At 52.1% G+C, this 24563-nt stretch overlaps 1 protein-coding gene across 3 annotated transcripts in view; it reads left to right on the top strand.

The window, feature by feature from the left end:
• Positions 1 to 24563, top strand: part of LOC118678267 (tubulin-specific chaperone cofactor E-like protein) — a 199848-nt gene that overhangs the window by 62718 nt on the left and 112567 nt on the right. Inside the window, exons 8-9 of one of the 3 annotated variants that reach the window (XM_036353715.1) lie at positions 18455 to 18519; positions 23422 to 23555. In XM_036353715.1, the coding sequence (XP_036209608.1) occupies positions 18455 to 18519; positions 23422 to 23555 (199 nt within the window). Of the gene's footprint in view, positions 1 to 700; positions 3321 to 18454; positions 18520 to 23421; positions 23556 to 24563 lie in introns of those variants that run through there. The other 2 variants (XM_036353716.1, XM_036353717.1) reach the window with 2 other exon arrangements.

Raw genomic sequence — 24563 nt, 5'->3', positions numbered from 1 at the left:
CTCACGCCCCCTGGGTGTGTGTAATATAGGACTTCGGGTTCAGGAACTGCCAGCCCACTTCCCTCTTCCCAGCTGTGACCAAGGAGCAGTGCTTAGGCCCGCCTTCTTTATGAAGCACAGGAAAGCGACTTCTACAAACTGGACTCCTCTCCGTGTTCTTCGTCGTGTCCTCTCTTTAGGCTCCGTTCTCACTGAGTCTTTCTTAGTAAGAAGGGACAGCAGGCACGGCGACCATCTTCAGGAGAGACTGTCCACAAGAACACGGTTTCACTGTGAGCTCAAAGGGCAACCATTTCCGATCACAGATCCCGCAGTGGTCATCAGAGACTTAGAACCTGGGACTAGGACAGTGATGGCAAACCTTTAGAGCTCGGCGTGTCAGCATTTTGAAAAACCCTAACTTAACTCTGGTGCCGTGTCACATATAGAAACTTTTTGATATTTGCAACCATAGTAAAACAAAGATTTATATTTTTGATATTTATTTTATATATTTAAATGCCATTTAACAAAGAAAAATCAACCAAAAAAATAAATGAGTTCGCGTGTCACCTCTGACACGCGTGTCACAGGTTCGCCATCACTGGGTGAGGACGTTAGAAAGATGCCGTGGGCAGCTGTGTGATTTACCAGGAGTTGGGAAATCGCCTGTACTCCATTGCGAGTAGCTGCAGCTCACACTGCCTATTTATCCTTCCAGGTATCACGAACTGATCACAAAGTATGGGAAGTTGGAGCCTTTGGCAGAAGTGGATCTAAGACCCCAGAGCAGTGCAAAAGTAGAAGTCCACTTTAACGATCAGGTGGAAGAAATGAGCATTCGTCTGGACCAGACAGTCGCAGAACTAAAGAAACAATTAAAAAGCCTCGTGCAGCTGCCCCCGAGCGGCATGCTGCTCTATCACTTGGACCACGAGGCGCCCTTCGGCCCCGAGGAGATGAAGTACAGCTCTCGGGCCTTGCACTCCTTCGGCATTAGGGATGGAGATAAGATCTATGTGGAATCCAAAACCAAGTGACCTCCCAGATTGGACTGCACACCCCAGGACTTCGCAGGGCAGTTTCCTGGGTTTTCTTTAGGAGGGAGAAGATTGGTTTGGTTTGATTTTGCTTTGCTTTGTTTGGGGGGTAGAGGTGTATCTTCCCCCCATACCCCCAACCCCCCGAGTGGGTCGGGGCTGTTTGAGGTATTTTTTTACCAAGATTTCTTTAGCTCTGCCGGCAGAATTGGCCACATCTCCAGCCTGTGTGCCCTCCCTCCCCAAAGGATGACTGAGAAACCCCGTCTTACTGTGTGCACCGGGCCACCTGCTGCTGGGTTATCATTCCGTCAGACCCGTGAGGACAAGGGCGGCATGGGAGTGCCTCCCTCCAAGGGTGTCTGGAGAAATCAGGAAACGAGGGTCCTCGCAGGAAGGGCCAGCCCTCCCCCCGCCTCTTCTCCTCCCTCCCTCTCGCTCTGTGTGTTCTTTGGGTTCCCTTTCTCATTGTGGCTTATGTCAGCACTTACTAATGGTTTTTTCTGTCCATAATTAACTTCTCAACTTGGGTGATTTATTTTTCATTTCAACCTTTTAAAATAATTTAAAGTGTTTTAAGCATTTTCCAACCTGATTCTAACTCAGACACTCACTTAGGAGCTAGGACTCTATTAGGAGCTTGAAGAAGAATAGACGGAGAGTTCAGCTCCAGGACACAGCCCGACAGAGCAGGCTGGTCTCAGTTTTAATGTTCATACACATTGTGTCAGCCTTGGCTCTCATAACATGGAACAGTCAGATCCCAGAGGCTTTTATTTTTGCCGATTGACTCTTTCTTTGTCATGACTTTAAGCTTCTGAAAATAGAGGCCTGACTTTTGAAGACACCCTAGAGTCATGCACAGCTGAGGGCGAGCTCATGAGTGCAGTGGGGAGCCCGGGGGTGCGTGGGGCGGGCGCTGTGAGGCTCCCCGGGGTCGTCATGTGAAGGCCCTGCCCCTGCACTTGGCAGGGAAAGGTGGGAGCTAGCATTGGAGGAGCGCTGGTTCCATTGCTCGCCGGGACCTGGAGAAGCCATAATGGAGGGTTCTCCCGGTCTCACGGTTTCACTTAGCTGCCCCTGCAGCACCGCTCTGACTGATGAGTTGCGTATAAGTGTCCAAACTTAAGAATTGCCTCCACGTCAGAGTTTTGCAGAAGCATATTTAAAGCGCTTGTCTTTGAGATCTAGCTCCTTCCCTGCTCTGAAGTGTTGATTTGTTCTATCCCTTTGTCAGTCAGTGCAGGCCCTTGCTTATAATGTGTTTTTCTTGGTCCACCGTGTATACAGAGAGAGACTTCGCACAGGCGGGCAGGAGGCATGCACAGGCAGGATTTTCAGAGAATGTAATCATTAGGATGGTTTTTGGCCTTTTAACATGCTTCCACCACTCCTGTGAATGTCTTAGGAAATTCCTTAGGCGGCTTGTAAATTCTTTATGTAAATGGTGTTGTGTTTATTACTATTACTTTTTAAATTTTCCTATGCCATAATAGCAGAAATTTATTCTCTTATGCACTTCAGGTTCAGTGTTTGTAAAGCCTTTGACTCAGGCCTCCCGAGTCCAATCTATATTCACCGAAACAGTAAATAAAGGTGGAAACCAAAGGGATTGCGATGACGATGAGGCCTTGTCTCCTCTCCAGACTCGGTCCTTCCCAGTCAGAACGTGGGCTGTGGGGGCCATGCTGCGCAGACAAGAGTCATTATTTTGCAACCACGATTTCCCGGCATATTTTTGGAAGTGAGCAAAAGTGTGGCCCTAGTGTCATGAAGGTTAAAACTGTGGAGGCTTTGTGTATGTGTGCATGAGTGCAGGCGAGTTTGAGAGAGAAACTGTATAGCTGAGCCTTTTGCTTTTGTCAGCCAAGGAGATAGATGCACCCTTATTTTTTGAGGTTGTGTGGCCCCTGACTGTCCCCCACAGAAGGCAGAGGGAACACGTGGGTTATGCTTTAATCATAAGTGGGATGGTCACAATTGGTAAGCTATTTTATATATGACAGAGTTCTATGAAATGCTTTTGTACTGTAGAGGCCTGCCACCGACTGCAGGTGCACTTCCATCACACTCGAATGTCAGGGGACTGCTCCTTTACCTGTGGGTGTGGGTGTTGTAGGGCATTGTAATGGATGGTTTTAAAACTTGCTGAATAATTTTTGATTGAGACAAAATCTAATACAATGACCGGTCTTTTAGAGTTACAGAAGTGAGAAAAGCGATTGAGCATGTGTACTTGTAGACTTGTTTGGGTGGCTGAGTAAAGATGCTTCTTTTGAAATAAAATTGGTGCTGCATAGACACTTGTAACCAAAATTATTTTTGTAACAGGCCAAGGAGGGAAGACACCATGGACCTTTGAGTCTACAAGTTATGCATAGTTGATTGCTGCTTTCTCTGTATTTTAATACTGACATCTCCAGGTTCAGCGAGAGCATGTTACTGAGAGCATACCTGTGATCAGTGCCGTCATAGCCAGTATTACAGCTTGGTTGCTACCGCACAGTGTATAAAGCCTGTCTTTTCTAAAATAGACATTCTTTCAGTTGTGGAAAAGGAAAGGAGTAATGAAAGAAATCTAAACCAAAACCAAGGGACCCTTTTGGTATGTGGGCATGTAGCTGCTGAAACCACGTAGAAATCAATTTTTTTGATTTGAAATATTCCAGAATGTTTTAAAGAAAAAAGTTCAGAGTTGTATGTCTTTTTTATTAGAAGTTTCTATTGTTTCTGCAACCTATTGCCACCATTGCCATAAATACATAAAGCAGCAGGTATTCTATAACCTCTTGTTTCTTTTAAACCTTTTGATGAAAATCAACCCAAAACAGGAGCTATGTGTAACAGGGCCTAACGTTACTACGCTGTGTTTAAAATGTTGTTTACATAACAAAATGGAAGTCCAGTTCTAGCCCAGCGTTTCTGCCGGGGGCGGCACGTGTTGTCGGGGGCGTCACATGAGCAGAGACGCCTCGCAGGAGCTGCACCACCGGCGGGGCCGGGCCGCGGGCAACTCCGTGTGTGTCCGGTTTTCCGTGTCGTGTTGGACGGAACCGACAAGAACGGCTCCCGAGAGCACCCAGACCCGGTCAGGGCCCCGAGCTCTGTCCCCAGGCGCAGGCGGAGGGGGCTCGGCTCCTGCCGCTTGCCTCCTGCAGTTGCTGGAAAGATGTTTTATTTCAGAATATAATTTAAACATGTTCTTTGCACTTTTTATTAATATATAGAGAGTTAATCTTTAAAAAAAAATTAAAAATCCAAGTCCACGTTCGCTTCGTGTTCTGCTTTTTTTCTGGATTGTGTGGTCACGATGCGTGTCTGTGCCGCCCGCGCTGTGCCTGCGCCCTGGGGCACCTCCCCTCTTCACGCGCTGACCCGGATGTTGCTGAAGTTAAACCGCACGACACGCGGGTGGACGGAGCCAGGAGAGTCTCGTTTTGATGTAGAAATTGTGATGATTTTTCCCTTTGAAAAATAATTTTCTATAAGAATTAGAGTTTGGGGCACTTGAACGCTACCTGCTCATCAATAATTTCCTGGTAAACTGCTGTCAATTAACCCAGTGCCAGAACGGAGGCCCAAGAGCTGCACTGCGTCTGCAACGCGCCCAGAGGAGCCCACCTCCGCCGCTCCGCGCCACCCGCTACCCCCCCGCCCCCCCCCCGCGCCCTCCCCCCCTCCGCTGCACCCTGGACCCCGCGCCGCCCGCTACCCCCTCGCCCCCCGCGCCCACCTCTGCCCCGCCCGGGACCCCTGCGCCCACCACCCCCCAAGCCCCACGCCCCGCACCATGCGCTTCCCCTCGCCCCCCACGCCCAACCCCCCACCCCCAGGATGTTATGAGCAAGGTCACCTTTTCTTCCAGGTGCTTCTCTGGAAAAGACTGTGGTTGAGCTGAGACTTAGCGCCTTGGAGGTCAACGCTGGCCACATAACCTTTAAAACATGCACAGGGCTGTGTCCGTGCGCTATGCATACACGCATATGAGTTCATGGTTGATTTGCAGATTTTTTTATGCTATGTAAGACCTTACTGAATAAATATTATTTCTCTCAAAAAACTATATAGGTCATTAAATATTAACATCAGTCAGTTCATCTACTTTTAAGTTTTTCAGGTAACAGAATTAGGAACTGAGTTAATCCAGGAAAGGAATAACATACCATATTTTATCTCCTTAAAATAGAATGTATTTGTGATTCCTTCAAAAATGTGAGTGTTAACATTAGAAATGTTTAGTTTTTTCCCCACAGACTGATCTATTAAAGTGTTTTATATATATATATATATATATATATATATATATATATATATGAAGATAAAATACCTTACATGAGCAGGGTCTTATGCTCCCATCTTACTCTGCACTAAAGAAAACAACTGCTGAAACCGGTTTGGCTCAGTGGATAGAGCGTCGGCCTGCGGACTGAAAGGTCCCAGGTTTGATTCCGGTCAAGGGCATGTACCTGGGTTGCGGGCACATCCCCAGTGGGAGATGTGCAGGAGGCGGCTGATCGATGTTTCTCTCCCATCGATGTTTCTAACTCTCTATCTCCCTTCCTCTCTGTAAAAAATCAATAAAATATATTTAAAAAAAAGAAAAAGAAAAAGAAAACAACACAGCACTAGGGTCAGCATTATTCTGCTGAGTTAGTGGTGTTTTTACAACTTTATTTCAAAACACCGAAACAGTGGCCTACATAATCATTAAGCCTAATAAATAGAGAGCAAACTAGAATAAAAGAAACAGTTCTCTTTAAAGGGGTAAAATGAGAAGTGCCGATGGCTGTTTAGTGCTCTCATTGGCTGTGGGGTCCACGCCTGGACAGCTGTACCACAGTACTCGCTGCCAAGTTCTCAACAACCACACATACACGTTCACTGTTAATCTTTGCGTTTTGCTAAAACACTAAGATGAGATGTTCCTCGATATCTGTCTTCTAAATTTATTTGCTCTACAACAAAATCACTCACGTGGCTGATGGCTCTAAATCCAAACTGTAATTTGCCCTCATACAGAACTGAGGCACTGGTACAGATCTGCTGTTCACTGTTCCTCTGAAGTGCCACAGGGCACACTTGGGTGCTATCGACAAGAATAAGTGAGCCAGTAATATGATGCAAGAAAACTGACAAGTTGGTTTTTAATCTGGTTCTAGAGCAGCAGTCGCCAACGGGAGGTCCACAGGCCACTGGCGGTCCGCGAGGTCCGAAAGGTTGGTGACTAGAGCCCTAAGACGTTGTTTCAGTAGACAAAGGTGAGGGGTCACTGGTTCCAACTCAGACTTTTATCAAGGAGGCATCAGTGTTCAGGTAAACTTAAAATTGGTATTTATAGAAGAAAAACTACATTTATAATCTACTGGAGCCTGTATTGAAGGTTTGTTTATGAGAAAGGATGAGGCTGTCATTGCTATTGTTTCTCCTTAAATTTCAAGACAGCCTTGAGAAGAACATAAATATTGCTTACAAAATAGAAGACACAGATTATCTATAATGTCGGCAAGATGTAGACCTGCCAAAAATTATAATGCAATTTCAATTTGAGTGTTTCCCAGACTCTTCATCATTGAACGTTCTTTAGTCACTATAAGTAATACATTTAAGGCAATAAATAAGCATGGGAATAAGAGGAGGCAGACATTGAAGGACACAGACTAAAGAGGAAAAGGTGTGTTCTGACATGTCTGACACATTTGAGGGCAGGTGTAAGCTCTACTCCACAATTAGAGAATACAACTAGGACATTATGAATTGCTTTGGTTGTGTTAAAAGTTTGATTTAAACTTCAATTTGTTTACAAAAAGGAGTCTGAATAAAACAAAGAAGGTATACCTTAGAAAATCCCATTCTAACCCTTGTACTCCATCTTTTACTAGTTTCTTGTGTGTCTTTCCAGAATTTTGTTTTTCAAGTTAAACGTTTATTGCACACTCACTGTAGTCAAGTTCTCAAAATACAACGCTTAGCAACACAATTTCACCTTCAAGGACTGTACGGTTACACCACCTGTATAAAAAGTGATTTTTGTGGAAACATGGTCAAATAATTTGCGGGGGAAAAGTGACACTGGAGTTTTGGGGATGGAGATTCCGGCGTAAGCAAAGGCCCAGAGACATGGAAATACAGTGTGGTCTACCTGCAGATCTCAGCCAGCCCTGTCGTCAGGCCTCCAGACCCTCTGCCTCTGTCTCCTCTATGTTAACTTTTGCCATTTTACAAACATACAGCACTTGCCTCTAATTCACCCATCTTTGTACCCACTTAACTTCCCTGGAAAGCATTTTAGCAAAGCTATTCAAAGCATGAGAAGTCCCACTGAAAGTTCCAGTCGTTTACTCACAGCAATTTCTACTAAGAAACAGGGATGCTTTCTAGCCTTGTTACTTACGTGTTATTCATATTAGCATAAATGTTTTAATCTTAAATGCTCAACAAGGAACTATTGGAACAGTAAAAATGCATCATTAGGAGAAATTATTAAACCATTAAAATTTGTTTTTCAAGGAATGTTTAATAAGGTAGATACCATATGCTTTGCTAACATGTGTTTTTATTGGTTGAAAACGGCCTGCTCATCGTGCATACACGGAGAGCACTTTTAAACACACTGTCATTATCATTTCAGACTGGATTTTAATAGGTGGTGCAAATGCTTTCCTTCTATGGGAAAGAAAATTCCTTTAAAACTCATTTGAAGCCAGGACCAAAATTCCAGAGCTGTGTTCTGAGGCTCACGTGGAGCCTTCATGGTGCAGGTAACACTGGGGAAGCTTCCAGCCAACCTTTTCGGGAAGACGCCCCAGCTCCGTGTCTCGGCCAGGAGGAGCAGGTTGGTGGCAAGCACAGTGCAGGCGAGAAGACGAGGTTTCTTCACGCAGTGGCTGTCCACCCGCCTCCTGCCGCTCCCCCGGGCTCACCTGGTTCAAGTTCACACCCACACGCTGACCTGATTCCAAATGTTCTGCCTGAACTTCCGTGTTTCCTGAAGATCAAAACTGGAATTCTGAGCAGGAACCTTGCGAATAGCGAGCGATGCCTCAGCTTGAGCTCCGAGTTGGGCCCTGCCCTTTGCCCAGGCTCCTAGGTAACCAGGGCGCCTGCCTGCCACTGCTGCTCTGGCTGCACCGCGGGAGCCACAGGCTGGCAGCGAGCATTTCCCGGAGCCACAGGCCGCGCCTACTGCTCCTTTGATCTGAGTGCCTGTGTGCTAGTTGGTCCTTTGACCAATAATGTAGCAGAGGGAGGCCGCTTACACTTCTCAGCAACGGTGCCCTGCTCCTCTCCCCGTGTGTGCACGGACAGGCCTTCGTGTCCCGCATCAGGGCTCAGGGCGTCCAAAGAATTTAGAGCTGCGCACCCCCCCCCCCCCCCGACTGCCAACACACACACACCAGCAAGAGTCCGCCTTTCTGTGGTTCCTTTCTTCACTATGGTGCTGAGTTTGCCTTCCCCGAGGCAGCACGTGGCCGTTAGTGAGCCTCCCGCCTCCAGCACCACAGCCCGCACGTCAGGCCCTCAGCCCTCCGGTCCTTGGCGCCCTGCGGCCCTGGGCCACGCTGGTGCTGATCAGGGCTGCTGGCTCCCGCCGCCTCGGCTTTGGGTTCAGGCTCTTCACGCCATAGCTGAGCCAGCCACAGAGGAAAAGGCCCGCCGGGGAGAAGGCCCCAAGCCGGCTCAGTGTGGCCGGGAGGCGCTGCTCGTCTTCTGGGAAAGTGGGTGCCTCTGAATTTAAACAAATAACAGCGAAGGAAAATATGTCTTCTTACTGTCCCCTTATTTATATAGAGCAGAGTTGGTAATTTACAGACCACTGTGCACCTTGCTTTTTTTAAAAAAAAACTATTACTTTTTAATCCTCACTCGAGGACATTTTTTCCATTGAGTTTTTTTTAGAGAGCATGGAAGGAAGGGAGAGAGAGAGAAACATTGACATGAGAGACACATCGATCGGTTGCCTCCCACATGAGTCCCGGCCAGGGCTGGGTTTCCAACTGCAATGGAAGTACATGCCTCAAATCTGCAACCCTTTGAACTGCAAGCTGATGCTCTAACCACTGAGAAACCCAGCCAGGGCCCTTGTTTGTTTGTTTGTTTGTTTTGTTGTTGTTTTTGGTTTTTACTTAAAATGTATTTTGGACCTTTCTCATAGCATAGGGAGTCACCTTACCTTTGCTTACAGTGTAATCTAGATGTAATTTATAGTGCTATTTTAATCGATACCTTAGTGATAGAAATTTCTGTTCCTCTCTCTCTCTCTCTCTCTCTCTCTCTCTCTCTCTCTCTCTCTCATTTGCTGCAATTAGCATGTTATTTTACATATTTGAAATAAACCTGTAGAATACATTCCAAGAAGTGGGATTGCTGGATCAAAAGGTCAAAGTGTTTGTGATGCGGTAGATATTGCCGGATTATTCTCCATTGGACTTATACAGGAACGTCCTTCTCTGGTTTTGTGACTTGTCACATTTGTGCAAAGTCAGAGATTGCTCATCTTGGGCTTGATGTATTCTTCCTGGTTCGCACCACCAAGCCAGGGCGTCCTTCTCGCTAGGCACACCCATTGGGGCACTTGCATTTAAGACGTTACAGATCTGCCTGAGCCACGCATGGCGTCTGCCTTGGGAGCCATCTTTCTGCTGGAATCTAGTGTTTAATCCTTGGTAAGTGAGATCCATCCCTGGGGGTGAGGGGGGGGGGCGGGTTTACTGCCCTTACAATGTGTGCACATCTGTTCCCGCTGCCTGCCCTTGGAAAGTGATGGGTTCCTGGCCGAAATCTCTCCGCTTGCTGCCTCCAGTCTCAGAACCGTGCTGGCTGGAGGGGAATTCTTCCACAGGAACTGCTCGGTGCTACCTGGTGAAGAAGGACTATAGTGTGTCTGCCCCACACCCTCTCCTCTCAGCTTCATTGCTAATGTGCTAGCAAGTCTGTCCGGGTAAAACTAGTTGAGAGGGGGTTTTGTTGTTGTTAGGTTGGTCTACTTAGAAATAGCTGTTACAGAGTCCTTGGCTAGAGGTAGATAGTGAAAGTGCGTTCAGAAAGTATCTTTGAGTCCTTGTTTAAATTTTAGAGATGAATATTTTTATTATTGAGAACTTATATCTAGAAAATTCTGCTGACTAGTTACTGAACATTTAGAAGTGTCCTTCAATGTGGTCCTCAAAGCCCCAATGCCACTTTCCCACAATTAAGCCACATTTATCAGCTGAGCCCAAACCCAGTGTCTGCAATGAGCAAGCCAACACAAAAATGAATATTACTTATAGGCAAATAATATTAATTCTTTAAGAAGACAGGTTCTAGAGCCTTCGTGCAGGAATTGAAACTGATGCTTGCAGCTTGCTGTTTAGATGATTATTACCATGATAGTAATAAATATGAAAGATTTTAGAAGTTTACCTCAGGTTTGCAATTGCCTTCTTTTAAGACAGCGGTTCTCAACCTGTGGGTCACGACCTCTTTGGCGGTCGAATGACCCTTTCACAGGGGTTGCCTAAGACCATCCTGCATATCAGATATTTACATTATGATTCATAACAGTAACAACATTAACAGTTATGAAGTAGCAACGAAAACAATTATATGGTTGGGTCACAACATGAGGAACTGTATTTAAAGGGCCAGAATGTTGAGAACCACGGTTTTAAGATGAAAAGCTAACAGGGTGCATGTGCATCCCATTGAGTGGAAGGTAGCCCAGGGTCGAGGTGCGGAGACTCCAAGGCAGTGAGAGCAGTGTGGCTGGCATCTCTGCCTCGTGCTGTGGTGCTCCAGCCGGTAGATCCCACAGAGCCACGGGCCACACTCGCACTTTTAGAAAGTGGGTTCCCTGGTCGGGAGCCATTCAGCACAGATGCCAGGCCCGGGGGCAAGGCTCTCTGCACACCTCCATGCAGAGGGCCTCGCTGTGGCCTCTGTCATTTGCAGATGGAACATTCAGAGGCCGTGGTAACTGCTCAGCCTTGCTAAGTGGGAGTTCACGCTGCCGGGCCCACGCATAACCTCTGTCCCTGATTCTGCGGCCACTTCATACATGTGCACATAGTACCAACATTGGCAAAGACCGCCTCGACATGGTTGGTTGTTGAGGCCCTCTTCTGTAGTGAATGCTTTCTTGTGGGTGCCCACATGATGCAAAGATCCTCACACCCCGTGCCCAGCCATTTGCCTGTCCCAGCGTCTACTCCAGGCTCCCTTGCCGTTGACTTCAAAGCCTTTTCCTTTTATGCCCCTAGTCCAACCGGCCATGCGATTCACCGCTGCCTACGAGTGGGTACATGTTCCAACCTCAGAACACTTCCCCTTTGATACAAAATACTTAACAAGCTACGTCGCCCACGGTGCCACATGTTGGGACAGTCCCTTCTCATGGTCTCCAGGCCACCCTGACGAGCCGATCTGTAGCCACGTGCTTGCGGCTCACGCACCAAGGCAAACATCTGAACACCAAGCTCAGGTTTCTCCTCATCGTGTGCATCCCACCCCCAACCCACATGTGGCCAAATGTGTAACCCAGGTTGAGGGTGGGGGTACTGGTGCCACTAGGGCAGGTGACATGGAGTCTAGGCCACTCAGTCAAGCAGTGGCCTTTGCCAGGCCAGACATCTCACTTCCCCAGTTGGGGAGGCTCTCCTGGTCCCCTGCTTGATGATCTGATGGCCCAGCAGGGCCTCGCTTGTGAGGGAAATGCCTGGACCCTGGTTGCTGTGTCTGGGTCAGATGTTCCAGGCCAGGGCTCAGTGGCACCAGGAGCTGGTCTTCAGGGTTGCTGTTCTTCGCTGCAGAGAGCATGACGTCACTCCAGAACCTGCGTTCTGGTGCTCTCACTGGGTCTGGAAGGTGCTGACACCTTCAACAACACAGGTCCCCTGAGCGTGTGCCGAGGGCAGGGCTGCTTGCATTTCAGCCTGGAGCTGCTACACGGTTCTTTCCTGCTCGCAGCCCAAGTCCAGGTGGAAGTCCCCCATCTGGGAGGGGCTGGAGCAGTCTCCACAGGTGTGGAATGTGGCCTCTACAGTCCAAAGAAAGCCACAGAGAAGGACACACTCCTTTGTAGAGAGGTTTCCAGATGCAGCGATGTGGCTTTCTGTGTGTTTTTCACTCAGAGAGCGGCCCCGGTGTGCCCCGACTCCTGGATTCCTAAAAGCCTCGTGAACAGCTCTGCATCTTTGCAGGATTTATCCTCCGCCTTCTGAACGCGTGTCCCATCAAGGCCCACCCTGTTCGCCCTCTCTGGTTCCTTGTGCCCACTCAGCTCCACGTTATCAACATAATGGACCACGTGCTGCTCTTAGAACCCAGAGGGTCTAGTTCTCAGCCCCGGGGCAGAACTGTGACTATAGACTGCTGTCTGTCCTGTTTGAATGTGAACCACTTCTGATCCTCGATCCTGATTCAGGCAGGAAGCATTGCATTTGCCAACCGGATGGCCACATACATGCGTGGGAAGCCGCGGTAACTGACTGTTGTAAAGGTACCGTGTTCGTCCGGCAGCTGCAAACCAGGCTCCGACTTGGCTAAGCTTGCAGTGCCCCCATCAGTCAGGACCGCCATGGCCCATCTCCTGGCGGTGCCATCGAGGCCCCACTCCTGTTCTTTAAAGGGACACTCACCTCGCCCTCCTCCCCTGACCTTGTTTGGCAATCCTCCTCTGCACTTGCTGCCATGGCTGCAGCGGGGCCTGCAGCCCAGGCCTCGATGTGCCAGTGCATTTGTGGGGCTTGGAAGGTGACCGCCAGGAGTGTCTGCAGCCCCGTAGACCCCCGCAGGCGGCCGTGGCCGCGCCTCCTGGGTATTCCTGCTCTAGCAGCGTCTGGGCGTCATGTTAACTCGGACCTCAGTCCGAGGGTAGGTGTGCCCGTCCTCAGAATGCCTGGCATCCCCTCCCCGAGCCCGTGGTCCTCAGGTTCGTGGCCGACGGTCTCTTGGGGAAGGGCCGGAGGAGCATCGGCGCACACGCTTGTCACGCTGTCGCAGGGCCTTTCCCTTTGGGGCCTGGCTCCCTTTTCCGTCTGTGGATTCCAGATTTCAAAACTGACTCGGATTCACAACTGAGCGAGGGGTCAAGACATTTTATTGGGGCACCTGCCTTCGGACTCTTGCTCACAAATTCTCGCTCTTGACTAGACGCTGTAAGAGGCAGTACCCCATCGGCTTCCCACCTACTTTGCCCCTGGAACGCCACACGGTGCTGCCATCTCCATGCCTCCAGGGACCAGGCCATGCTGTCACTGAACTGTCAGTCACTGGGAAGACGTGACCCGGCCCCAGGCAGTGGGGAGCCACCCTGCTCTGCCTTCAGGGGCCACGTGCCACGCATGGGGGAGCCAGTTCTGTGCCCCTGCTGCCCACGCTGCCTATGGGGAGCCCTGGGGGGGCAGGGCCCAGGAAGGCAGGGGAGAGCCTCCCGCATGCCCCTGAGGCCATAGGGGTTACTGGGGGCTTCCCATGGAGCCTGATCATCAGGCAGCTCTCCCGATGCACATAACGCGTGTGATGCAGCAATTCCCGCCCCGAGCCTTCCACCCCCTTCTCAGCGTCTGTCCCAGGAGCTGGCACTGCAGCCCAGGCAGTGAGGCCTCACTCTCCTCAGGCTCCTGAGTGCTGGCAGGTAAGGCTGTTCCCCAAGACTCAGCAAGCCTCCCGTTGCGTGTGGCACCTCCTCGCTTGAGCGCCTCATAGCAGCCCAGCCCAGGGGGCCCTCCCTCCCTGCACCTGCCAGTGGGTAAGGGCCCCCCTGCCCAGGCCCAGTGTGTGTGGGCTGGGAGGCCAGCAGCTCTGAGGGTGCAGCCTCTCCTTCCTTCCTCAGGCTCAACAGCCCCTGGCCTGGGCGGTGCAGGGACTCTCCCTGATCTCAACCCCCCATCTGCCACCCTGTCCCACCACCACACCCTGTCCCACCACCACACGCTGTGCCACCACCACACCCTGTCCCACCACCACACGCTGTCCCACCACCACACCCTGTCCCACCACCACACCCTGTCCCACCACCACACGCTGTCCCACAACCACACCTTGTCCCATCACCACACGCTGTCCCACCACCACACGCTGTCCCACCACCACGCCCTGTCCCACCACCACACGCTGTCCCACCACCACGCCCTGTCCCACCACCACACGCTGTCCCACCACCACACCCTGTCCCACCACCACACCCTGTCCCACCACCACACGCTGTCCACAACCACACGCTGTCCACAACCGCACCCTGTCCCACCACCACACACTGTCCCACCACCACGCCCTGTCCCACCACCACACGCTGTCCCACCACCACGCCCTGTCCCACCACCACACGCTGTCCCACCACCACGCCCTGTCCCACCACCACACCCTGTCCCACCACCACACGCTGTCCACAACCACACGCTGTCCCACACCATACCCTGTCCCACCACCACACCCTGTCCCACCACCACACGCTGTCCCACCACCACGCCCTGTCCCACCACCACGCGCTGTCCCACCACCACGCCCTGTCCCACCACCACGCACTGTCCCACCACCACACGCTGTCCCACCACCACGCGCTGTCCCACCACCACGCCCTGTCCCACCACCACGCGCTGTGCCACCACCACACCCTGTCCCACCACCACACGCTGTCCCACCACCACACCCTGTCCCACCACCACACCCTGTCCGACCACCACGCGCTGTCCGACCACCACACCCTGTCCCACCACCACACCCTGTCCGACCACCACACCCTGTCCCACCACCACACCCTGTCCCACCACCACGCCCTGTCCCACCACCACGCCCTGTCCCACCACCACGCCCAGTTGCTGGCTGGGCTTCCCCAAGAATGTGTGCCCTTGGCGTCAGCGTTGAGGCCAAGCCTGGAAGAACTCGCAACCACACTGCTCACTGCATTGTTTCAACTGAGCTCAAAACTCTCTCACAGGAAAGGTGTAAGAAACTTAATAAAAACAAAACCAATCAGCACATAAGGCCCATTCTACATGTTTTTAGTTATTTTATTTTTGTAAATATACTTTTATTTGCTTTCAGAGAGGAAAGAAGAGGGAGAGAAAGATGAGAGAGAATCATTGATCAGCTGCCTCCTGCACGCTCCCTCCTGGGGATTGAGCCTGCAACCTGGGCGTGTGTCCTGATAGGGCATCGCCCATGCCCTCCTTGTTCCCAGGTAGACTCACAGCCCCTGAGCCAGCCAGCCGGGCTGGTTTTTAGGGAATCACATGTTTGTGTTTGTTTCGTTTCCGGTGTCTCCTGCCCAAGTGGCAGCGCAGGCCCCTTGGGTTAGGGTCCTGTGGCCTCACCCACCTTCGGTCTGAATCTTGTCAGAAGCCTCCTGCCCACATGTCATGAAAAAGATGTTTTTCCAGACTCACAGATATAGACAACCACCTGCAGCCACGCTGGAGGCCCGGGGAGGACGAAGGCAGCAGGGGCGCAAACTGCAGTCACAGAGGCAGCCTCGGGAGGTGACGCAGCAGGGCTGGAAGCACTCCTCTTGTGCTCACAGCCGTGTGTGGGGCCGGGACACGAGGCTTATCCTGTTGCATGTGCAATCACTGCTCTCCACCTGGAACTAACATGACCCTGCGTGCCAACTGTACTGAAGTAAATGTCTAAAATAATCTAAAACATGTAAGATATAAAAAACGGCAAAAAACAAAAAAGAGTTTGTCATTTCTCCATCTGTAACCGAGTGAACACTTGAAATACACACTCACTGACCAGCTTCCCAGTCCACCCGGCCCGTCGGCCCCGCACCTGGCACTGCCCGCCGGCGCTCCAGGCGGTCCTCTCAGCCAGGCCTCCACCTCGGGCACCTGCCTGTGCCCAGGTGGCGTTCGTCGCAGTAGGAGTCCTGCCTCGAGAAAGATGACGCATTTAATGTGGGTCAAAGGCCGGAGAGGCAGACAGCCCTGAGCACGTGCAGAAAGAAGGCAGCGCATGGGGATGCCGCCAGCCGTGTTGAAAGCAGAGCGGCTCCTCCGCGTCCAGCCCCGCGGCCGGCCAGGACGAGCCCACTGACGATGGGAGAGGCTCTCCAGGCGAGTCCAGGGTTGGCTTTATTTGGATGAGGCGTCAAAACTCAGATTTTCTGTCACAGAAATATGTGCTTGGGGAGGAAAAGAGCATTTGATGTCTCCAGGTAAATATATGTGGAGGATTCATGATACCAGAGTAAGCTTAGTGTGCAAAACGCACCGAATACCATGGGTTTTTAGAAAGACATCGGATAATTTATACTAAAAAATGACTTCCCCAAATACTCTTGTCCATTGTAGGACAACTTGCTCAAAGCTGAAATTATATGATTTTGTATGGTTTTGTCTGGTCAGGGACAAGTCTGGAGTCATTTAAAATTTCCCATGATTGACATACAGTTTTTTTTCTGCCACATTGAAATGCTTTTGTTTGAATCAAATCTCACTCTAAATGTTTTGAATAGTAATCTTAGTTTATGTCTTAGCCAACTTTTCTCATTCTTCATTTATCTTAACAAGTTTTTCCCTTGTTTACAAGACCTTGTAAATTCTTTACTTACTACACATGTTCCCATCTCCTCCCAGGGCCCTCCCTGGGCCCGAGGGTTCCAGGGCCTGGCCTGACTTCCTGGGGAAGAGCAGCCCCTGGTCACCTCCCTCCGTTCGCTAGGAAGGGCCCTGGGCTCCCGCAGGGCGGGCCGGCGAGGAGAGGGGAGAAGGAAGCCCAGGCGAGCAGAGAAGGCTCCGTGACGGCTGCGTGCACACCTGTGCAGGCACAGTGCAGCCTGCCTGTGGCCACGCTCAAGCCACAGGACTGAACAGACTGAGGAGAAGCCAGCCATCTGAATGTGGGAGCCCGCTTTGTCTCGTCTCAGTCCCATGCTGCTGAATGCTAATCCTGTAACGTTATCCAGTTGCCTTTTTTTTGGTACAAAGGTAGAAGGGGGGTTTCTTTTGTGTTTTCAGTGCAAAGCGATTCCGATCAGAAAGGCTTGGGGTTTCAGCTCCGAGTACCTGACATTTCCATCTGAATCTCCTTTTTCGAGGGCTGGGGGAGGTCTGGTTTCTCAGGAAAGGAACCTTTCTCCAGGATCCTGAAACTGATCTTTAGATGTACTTTTCCTTAATCAATAGAAAGAACTTGATTGCAACTCAACACTCGCCTGCCTCGAGTGCAGGGTAACTGAATTTTTGGTTTTAAGAGTAGGCGATTCAGACATCATTTCAGGAATCAGCAATAATTGGCAGCAGGAGGGGGAGAACTGACATGGATTCGTGTTTTGCCTGAGTTTTCCTGGTTTACCAAGATTTGGCTTAATATTCCTGCCTCGGCTCCTCCAGCCTCTACAGAACAGGTTAGTGACATGTTCCGTAAATGCAGATGCTTGAGTGAGTTCTTATGGCTCGAGGGTGCGGGGTCCAGGCACCGCATCCCCCTGCCAGGGCTGGGGTCTCAGCAGGTCTCACGCCGCTGCCAGGAAGGCTGTGCCTCTCCGCGCACTGCAGGTTTCCGAGTGTGCCTGACCCTGAAGATTTACAAAACGCCCCCAGGGCAGGGCAGGGTCCTGCTGGTCTGTGGCTGTTGGCTGAGGAGCTGGGGGAACCTCGAGGAGTACGAGGAGGTGTGCACTGACAGGCGGCCGAGCAGCCTGCGGTCTTGCTGCCCTGGGTTGGGGCAGGTGCGTGCGCCTTGGAGCTGCCTCTCAGCCTGACGGGCGGCCAGATGGTCCGCGCGCCTTGAGGGGCAGCACAGCCTGCTCAGCTGCTCCCACCGACATGCAAGCAGGTCCACTTCCGCGAGCTCCTTGGCCACTTTGCTGGACTAGCGACTGGCTTGCGTGTTGAGTCCTGTTCTTGCTGTCGTTCCGAGGGGCAGCCCTGGCAGGGTCCCCTGCCTGTCACCCTGGACGCGCTCACCCCGGTGGGAGCAGTGGGCAGCCTGTACCCCCCCCCCCCCGCCCGCCCCTATCAGAGCTACCGATGGTGGGTGACCTTGCTGTGGAGACGGGGACGGAGCACTCAGAGCTTCCCCACCTGCAAGGCTGCATTGTTTAATTGACCTTTACCTGAACCTCATCAAAAGCTGCTGTGAGAGTCGGAGGAGCCTGGTCTCCGGGGGGACCCAGCACGGCCTGCGTCCTCGGAGCCCCCGCTACCCGGTGCTCCGGGGCCAGAGCGGCCGGCTTTCCGCTCCTCTGCTGCCCCCGGGGCTTCTGTGTAATTTCCCAGTGATTGCATGATCTCATCACACATCCAAGCTGGCTTCATGGGGGAGTCTGATTTGTTCATGGAGCATTGAACTGGGGGGCCCTGCCAGCGCGGAGCCACAGCCCCACTCAGCTCCGTGATGTGTCCTGGGAGTTTGTCCTGTGATGGTGCCCCGTACCCGGGACTCGCCACTGAGCACCCTGGTGTCGCATCGGCCTGGCCTGCTGGGACTTCCCCTCTTTCTGTTTGACCTTCCAGGATGAATTACTCCTCGTTCCTTCGGATCTGGGTCTCTTTCATCTTCGCGCTGATACAGCACCGAGGTGAGTCCTGCAGGGTTGTGTACACTCCTGGTCCGCGTGCTCCTGAATATATGAAGGGACGCTGTGGTGCAACTATCATTGTCAGGGCTACGTGTGCCTACAGATGCAACAGAAAATGTAAATGAAATGTTGTGGTCAAAAGCAAAATACAGTGACGCTGAATAACTTGTTTAGTTATATCCCTACTTTTCTTATTTAACTGTGAACACCATTTGTGTATACACTGGATCGCCCTATGATAATGGGTCTTTAAGAAAATGCAAATTATTTTCATTAAAAGCATATAGGGCAGGTGTGTGTGCTGCCCAGACCTCATGATTGATCCCCATTAAGGCAGGGGGACTTTAAAGAACACACTTGTTTTACCCCAAATCAGGGCGTTCAGTGGCATTGGCGTGGGTGCCCTGGGTCAGTGACCTTCTACGCGGCCAGAAACCTGAGCCGCAGGGAGACACACATGATCGCCCTCCCTCCGCGACTCCTTCTCCACTCTGCGCGGCGTGGCCGGGGCAGCGAGAAGACACGACATTTCTTTCCGCTGTTTTGGATTTTAGGAAAGAAAGGTGGGGAAATCTACATGGATTTGAAATGCTTATCGCTAAAATCCTAAAGCATCATTCTTTGTATTGTTTGTCTGGTTCACTGGCACATGATCACACATCTGACATTTTCTGAGGGCTGGGCAAATTCAAACAGTGTAGCATGCAACCCCCATGAGCACCCCACTGACTCTCATCTCCTACCCCTGCTCTAAGCAAGTACATTTTATTTGGTTAAAAAAAAAACAAACCACCAACGTCCGGGAGCAGAGTGATGTCTATGAAATCCCCCCTGGAGCGAGCGATTCCCTCTCTCATGAACTCTGGTGGCAATAAATAGGCCATCTGTTAACAAGTTGTATTTTTTTTATAATACTGATGGCTTCCAAGGTGGGAATCACTGTGGTTAAACCTACTCCCTTTTATTAAGCACCTTTCATTATTCAACAAGTCTTTGTTAAACATACACAATATTACGTATCTTTATTACTTGTATTCTTCTTAAAATGGAAAAAGTTTTAACTGTCCATTCTTTCCTGTTCAAAACCATGCATAATTGGGGTCACTTATGAAGAGAAAACTCTTCCCAGGTTACCCTGGTTGGAGCAGAGAGAGAAGCGAGGGGCCGCCCGGATGGCCACAGTTCTGCCGCCTCCTGGGGGTGTGGCTTTTGCGTGTCCGAGGCGGGGTGGCCACGGCTGCCACGTGCCGGTTAACCTGCCCGTTGAAGCGATTGCAGGTCAGTGTGAATAGAAGCCTGTTCACACGTGGGCATCTCTTCTAGATAGTTGCTCATGAAGGATAAACCCATGACATGATTTGCTTTGTTATTATTAATTTGAGAAAGTTTATCACCTTGCAAGTTTAATAACTGTGTATAATTCTACAATAGGGATTATAGATTTTTTAAACATTCCTACCTCCTAGGAATTTTGAATGTGGTACTTCTGTGCAAATACAAATGTTCAAGAACCCCTTTTTGCCCCCTGGTTGTGACTTTAAGTCAGCAGTTCTCAACCTGTGGGTCGCGACCCCTTTGGGGGTCGAACGACCCTTTCACAGGGGTCGCCTAAGACCATCGGAAAACACATATATAATTACATATTGTTTTTGTAATTAATCACTATGCTTTAATTATGTTCAATTTGTAACAATGAAATTGGGGGTCACCACAACATGAGGACCTGTATTAAAGGGTGGCGGCATTAGGAAGGTTGAGAACCACTGCTCTAAGTAAAGCACACCAGCAGGACGCCTGTGATTGAATCAGCTACAGCGCCTCCTACTGGGTGACATTGGGTGGCTCCCCAGAGACAGGGCTTGGGGAACAATGATACACTAATGGTCGGTAGGCCTAGCGCTCCCTGCTTCCCTCTGATGTTACTCTGGGAAGCAGCTGAGCTCTCCATCCGGGCAGGCCACCTGCGGTCCTGCCCCTGGCCTGGAGCATCTGGTCAAGTCCTGTATGTTGACCCTTGGGAAATTGTCTACTTTCTATCAGTAAACGGGGCCACACACACACACGTGCACACACACACACGTGCACACATACCCACACACCCACACACGGGTTTGGAGGGGAAACAGGCCAGGCTGCCAGGGAGGTGGTAGCAGCCATGTGAGGGGAGTGTGCTCGCGGCCGATGCTCACCGGGCCAGGCTGATGAGTTAGAGCCCTCAGCCTCCTCCCCACAGAGTCCTCCAGGCCCCAGCGCCTCCCCCCGGAGGATCCCCTGCTGCCCTTTGTGGACATGAGCTGGCAGAGAGCCATCCGCCAGGGCTGGACCTCAACCAGGGCCACTTGCAGGCCAGTTCTGCACACCCTCCTCCCAGTTTGCCCCAGGTTCAGCTGTTTTCTTTCCTCCTGGGACCTGGGCTCTCCTCCTATTGTGCAGCGGAGGGAGGGGACTCCTTTCAGGAAAAGACAGGAGAGTAGCACTTTGGAGACCGAGGGAGTGGCACAGCTATGAGCCACCTTCTCTGCGCCCTTCCCTCTGGCCAAGGGTCAAGCTGTCTAAGCCATTGGGACCAGGAGGTGGCTCAGGCTCCGAGAGCCCCGGGCAGGGCGGCCGCACAGCTCCTGCCACTGTGTGAACATGGCTCGCGCCACGATGTCTGGAAGCATGGATGGAGCATGGCTAGAGCGTGGATGGAGCGTGGGTGGAGCGTGGGTGGAGCGTGGGTGGAGTGTGGGTGGAGCGTGGGTGGAGCGTGGATGGAGCGTGGATGGAGCATGGATGGAGCATGCATGGAGCGTGGATGGAGCGTGGAGCGTGGATGGAGTGTGGATGGAGCGTGGAGCGTGGATGGAGTGTGGAGCGTGGATGGAGCATGCATGGAGTGTGGATGGAGCGTGGATGGAGCGTGGATGGAGCGTGGATGGAGCGTGGAGCGTGGATGGAGTGTGCATGGAACGTGGATGGAGCGTGGAGCGTGGATGGAGCGTGGAGCGTGGGTGGAGCATGGATGGAGTGTGGATGGAGCGTGCATGGAACGTGGATGGAGCGTGGATGGAGCGTGGAGCGTGGATGGAGCGTGGATGGAGTGTGGATGGAGCGTGGAGCGTGGAGCGTGGATGGAGTGTGGAGCGTGGATGGAGCATGCATGGAGTGTGGATGGAGCGTGGATGGAGCGTGGATGGAGCGTGGATGGAGCGTGGAGCGTGGATGGAGTGTGCATGGAACGTGGATGGAGCATGGAGCGTGGATGGAGTGTGGAGCGTGGGTGGAGCATGGATGGAGCGTGGATGGAGTGTGGATGGAGAGTGCATGGAGCGTGGATAGAGCGTGGATGGAGCGTGGGTGGAGCGTGGGTGGAGCGTGGGTGGAGCGTGGGTGGAGCGTGGATGGAGCGTGCATGGAGCGTGGATGGAACGTGGAGCGTGGATGGAGCATGGAGCGTGGGTGGAGCATGCATGGAGCGTGCATGGAATGTGGATGGAGCGTGGAGCGTGGATGGAGTGTGGAGCGTGGGTGGAGCGTGGATGGAGCGTGGATAGAGCGTGGATGGAGCGTGGGTGGAGCGTGGGTGGAGCGTGGATGGAGTGTGGATGGAGCGTGCATGGAGCGTGGATGGAGCATGGATGGGGTGTGGAGCGTGGATGGAGCGTGGATGGAGCGTGGGTGGAGTGTGCGTGGAGCGTGGATGGAGCATGGATGGGGTGTGGAGTGTGGATGGAGCGTGCATGGAGCGTGGATGGAGCATGGATGGGGTGTGGAGCGTGGATGGAGTGTGGATGGAGCGTGGAGCGTGGATGGAGTGTGGAGCGTGGATGGAACATGCATGGAGTGTGGATGGAGCGTGGATGGAGCGTGGATGGAGCGTGGAGCGTGGATGGAGTGTGCATGGAACGTGGATGGAGCGTGGAGCGTGGATGGAGTGTGGAGCGTGGGTGGAGCGTGGATGGAGCGTGGATGGAGCGTGCATGGAACGTGGATGGAGCGTGGATGGAGCGTGGAGCGTGGATGGAGCGTGGATGGAGTGTGGATGGAGCATGGAGCGTGGAGCGTGGATGGAGTGTGGAGCGTGGATGGAGCATGCATGGAGTGTGGATGGAGCGTGGATGGAGCGTGGATGGAGCGTGGATGGAGCGTGGAGCGTGGATGGAGTGTGCATGGAACGTGGATGGAGCGTGGAGCATGGATGGAGTGTGGAGCGTGGGTGGAGCATGGATGGAGTGTGGATGGAGCGTGCATGGAACGTGGATGGAGCGTGGAGCGTGGATGGAGTGTGGAGCGTGGGTGGAGCGTGGATGGAGCGTGGATGGAGTGTGGATGGGGTGTGGAGCGTGGATGGAGTGTGGATCGAGCGTGCATGGAGCGTGGATAGAGCGTGGATGGAGCGTGGGTGGAGCGTGGGTGGAGCCTGGGTGGAGCGTGGATGGAGCGTGCATGGAGCGTGGATGGAGCGTGGAGCGTGGATGGAGCATGGAGCGTGGGTGGAGCGTGGATAGAGCGTGGATGGAGCGTGGGTGGAGCGTGGGTGGAGCGTGGATGGAGCGTGGATGGAGCGTGGATGGAGCGTGCATGGAGCGTGGATGGAGCATGGATGGGGTGTGGAGCGTGGATGGAGCGTGGATGGAGCGTGGGTGGAGCGTGCGTGGAGCGTGCATGGAGCGTGCATGGAGCGTGCATGGAGCGTGGATCGAGCGTGGGCTGAGTGCTCCTGAGGAGAGGCACTGCTCTCCCCTCCCCAAAGGCCAAAGGCAGTGCGGTGTGAGGGGGGTTTACGGGGATGAAAGGGAGTCTGACTTACGTCTGGTTTGCAAGACTTCCTGGAGGAAGCTGGGTTCGTGGGTGGGAGGGAAGTGGCTTAGGCAATGGGGTGGGATCTGCCGTCCATCTAACCACCGACTCTCTTGACAGCTCAGCCCAGGGAGCTCATGTACCCATTTTGGCAGAATGACACCAAAACCCCCAAAGTAGACGACGGAAGCTCCCCCGAGATCAAGCTGGCCATCCCCATCTTCTTCTTCGGCGTGCCTTACCGCACTGTCTATGTAAGCCCGCTGTGCTCTGCGCCGTCCCCTTTGTTTGTCAGAAGTGAAAACATTTAAACACTTTCCGGGCCCCAGGAAGGACAGGAGTTGTTGGCAGCCCCAGGGGCAGGCTCAGAGATATCATGAACTGGTAGATTTTATGATTAAAGAGCTCGAAGGGGTATTTAATGGCTGATATTCGCAACAGGCAGGACAATACAGCTACGAGCCATGGACATTGCTACCCGATAAGATGAAAAGCTACTTGGAGCAGGATCGTTTTCTTTCCCTGAGGGTGTGAAAAGTTTGTGTCTGTTTTTCTCAGGCTTTCCACCAACTGGGAGAGGAGTCAGGGCGCAGAAATGGGGAACCAGCTGTTACATAAATGTCGTTTGCAGAATTGGCCGCCCTCATGGTGTCTGAGATAGGCCACAGGGCCCGGGGCAGACACACATGAAGAAATGGCACCGCCTGCTCTCCGGGCAACCGTGTGCTCAGGGCGTTGGTGGGTTGGTTGGGTTTGGTCCTAGTGAGGCTGTGGCACGTGGAAAAGAAGGTGAAGGCAGACCCGTGTCGCCTGAGTGCAGACTGGCTCATGGTTTGCAGTGAGGTTTTGTAATTTACAAGTTTACGAACACACCGGCGAATCACGAAAACCCCCGGGGGACTGAGTAGGTGGTAGGAAGGTCCTAGAAGTCCTTTAAATGCCTCATCCAGAGAGAGGCTGAGAGTGGAATTAGAGGAGAAAGTATCTGCCTTTCTTTTCCTGACACCCCTCTCTTGTCATAGAGAAGAAATCAAGGTCTAATGCAGAGAGCGCCTCAGGTTTTTAATTTAACATTATGCTTCCATGTGTTCTCTCTCCTGGGACTCTGGATCTTCCTTTTTGCCCATATTACTCCCTGCCTGGCGGCACACACATACACACACACACACACACACACCACACACACACACCACACACACACACCACACACACACACCACACACACACACACACACACACACACACACACACACACACACACC

The sequence above is a fragment of the Myotis myotis genome, unplaced genomic scaffold (genome assembly GCF_014108235.1).
Source record: "Myotis myotis isolate mMyoMyo1 unplaced genomic scaffold, mMyoMyo1.p scaffold_m19_p_20, whole genome shotgun sequence".
NCBI lineage: Eukaryota > Metazoa > Chordata > Mammalia > Chiroptera > Vespertilionidae > Myotis > Myotis myotis.
Note: the sequence above shows the minus strand (reverse complement) of the source record. Positions and strands in the feature narration are given on the sequence as shown.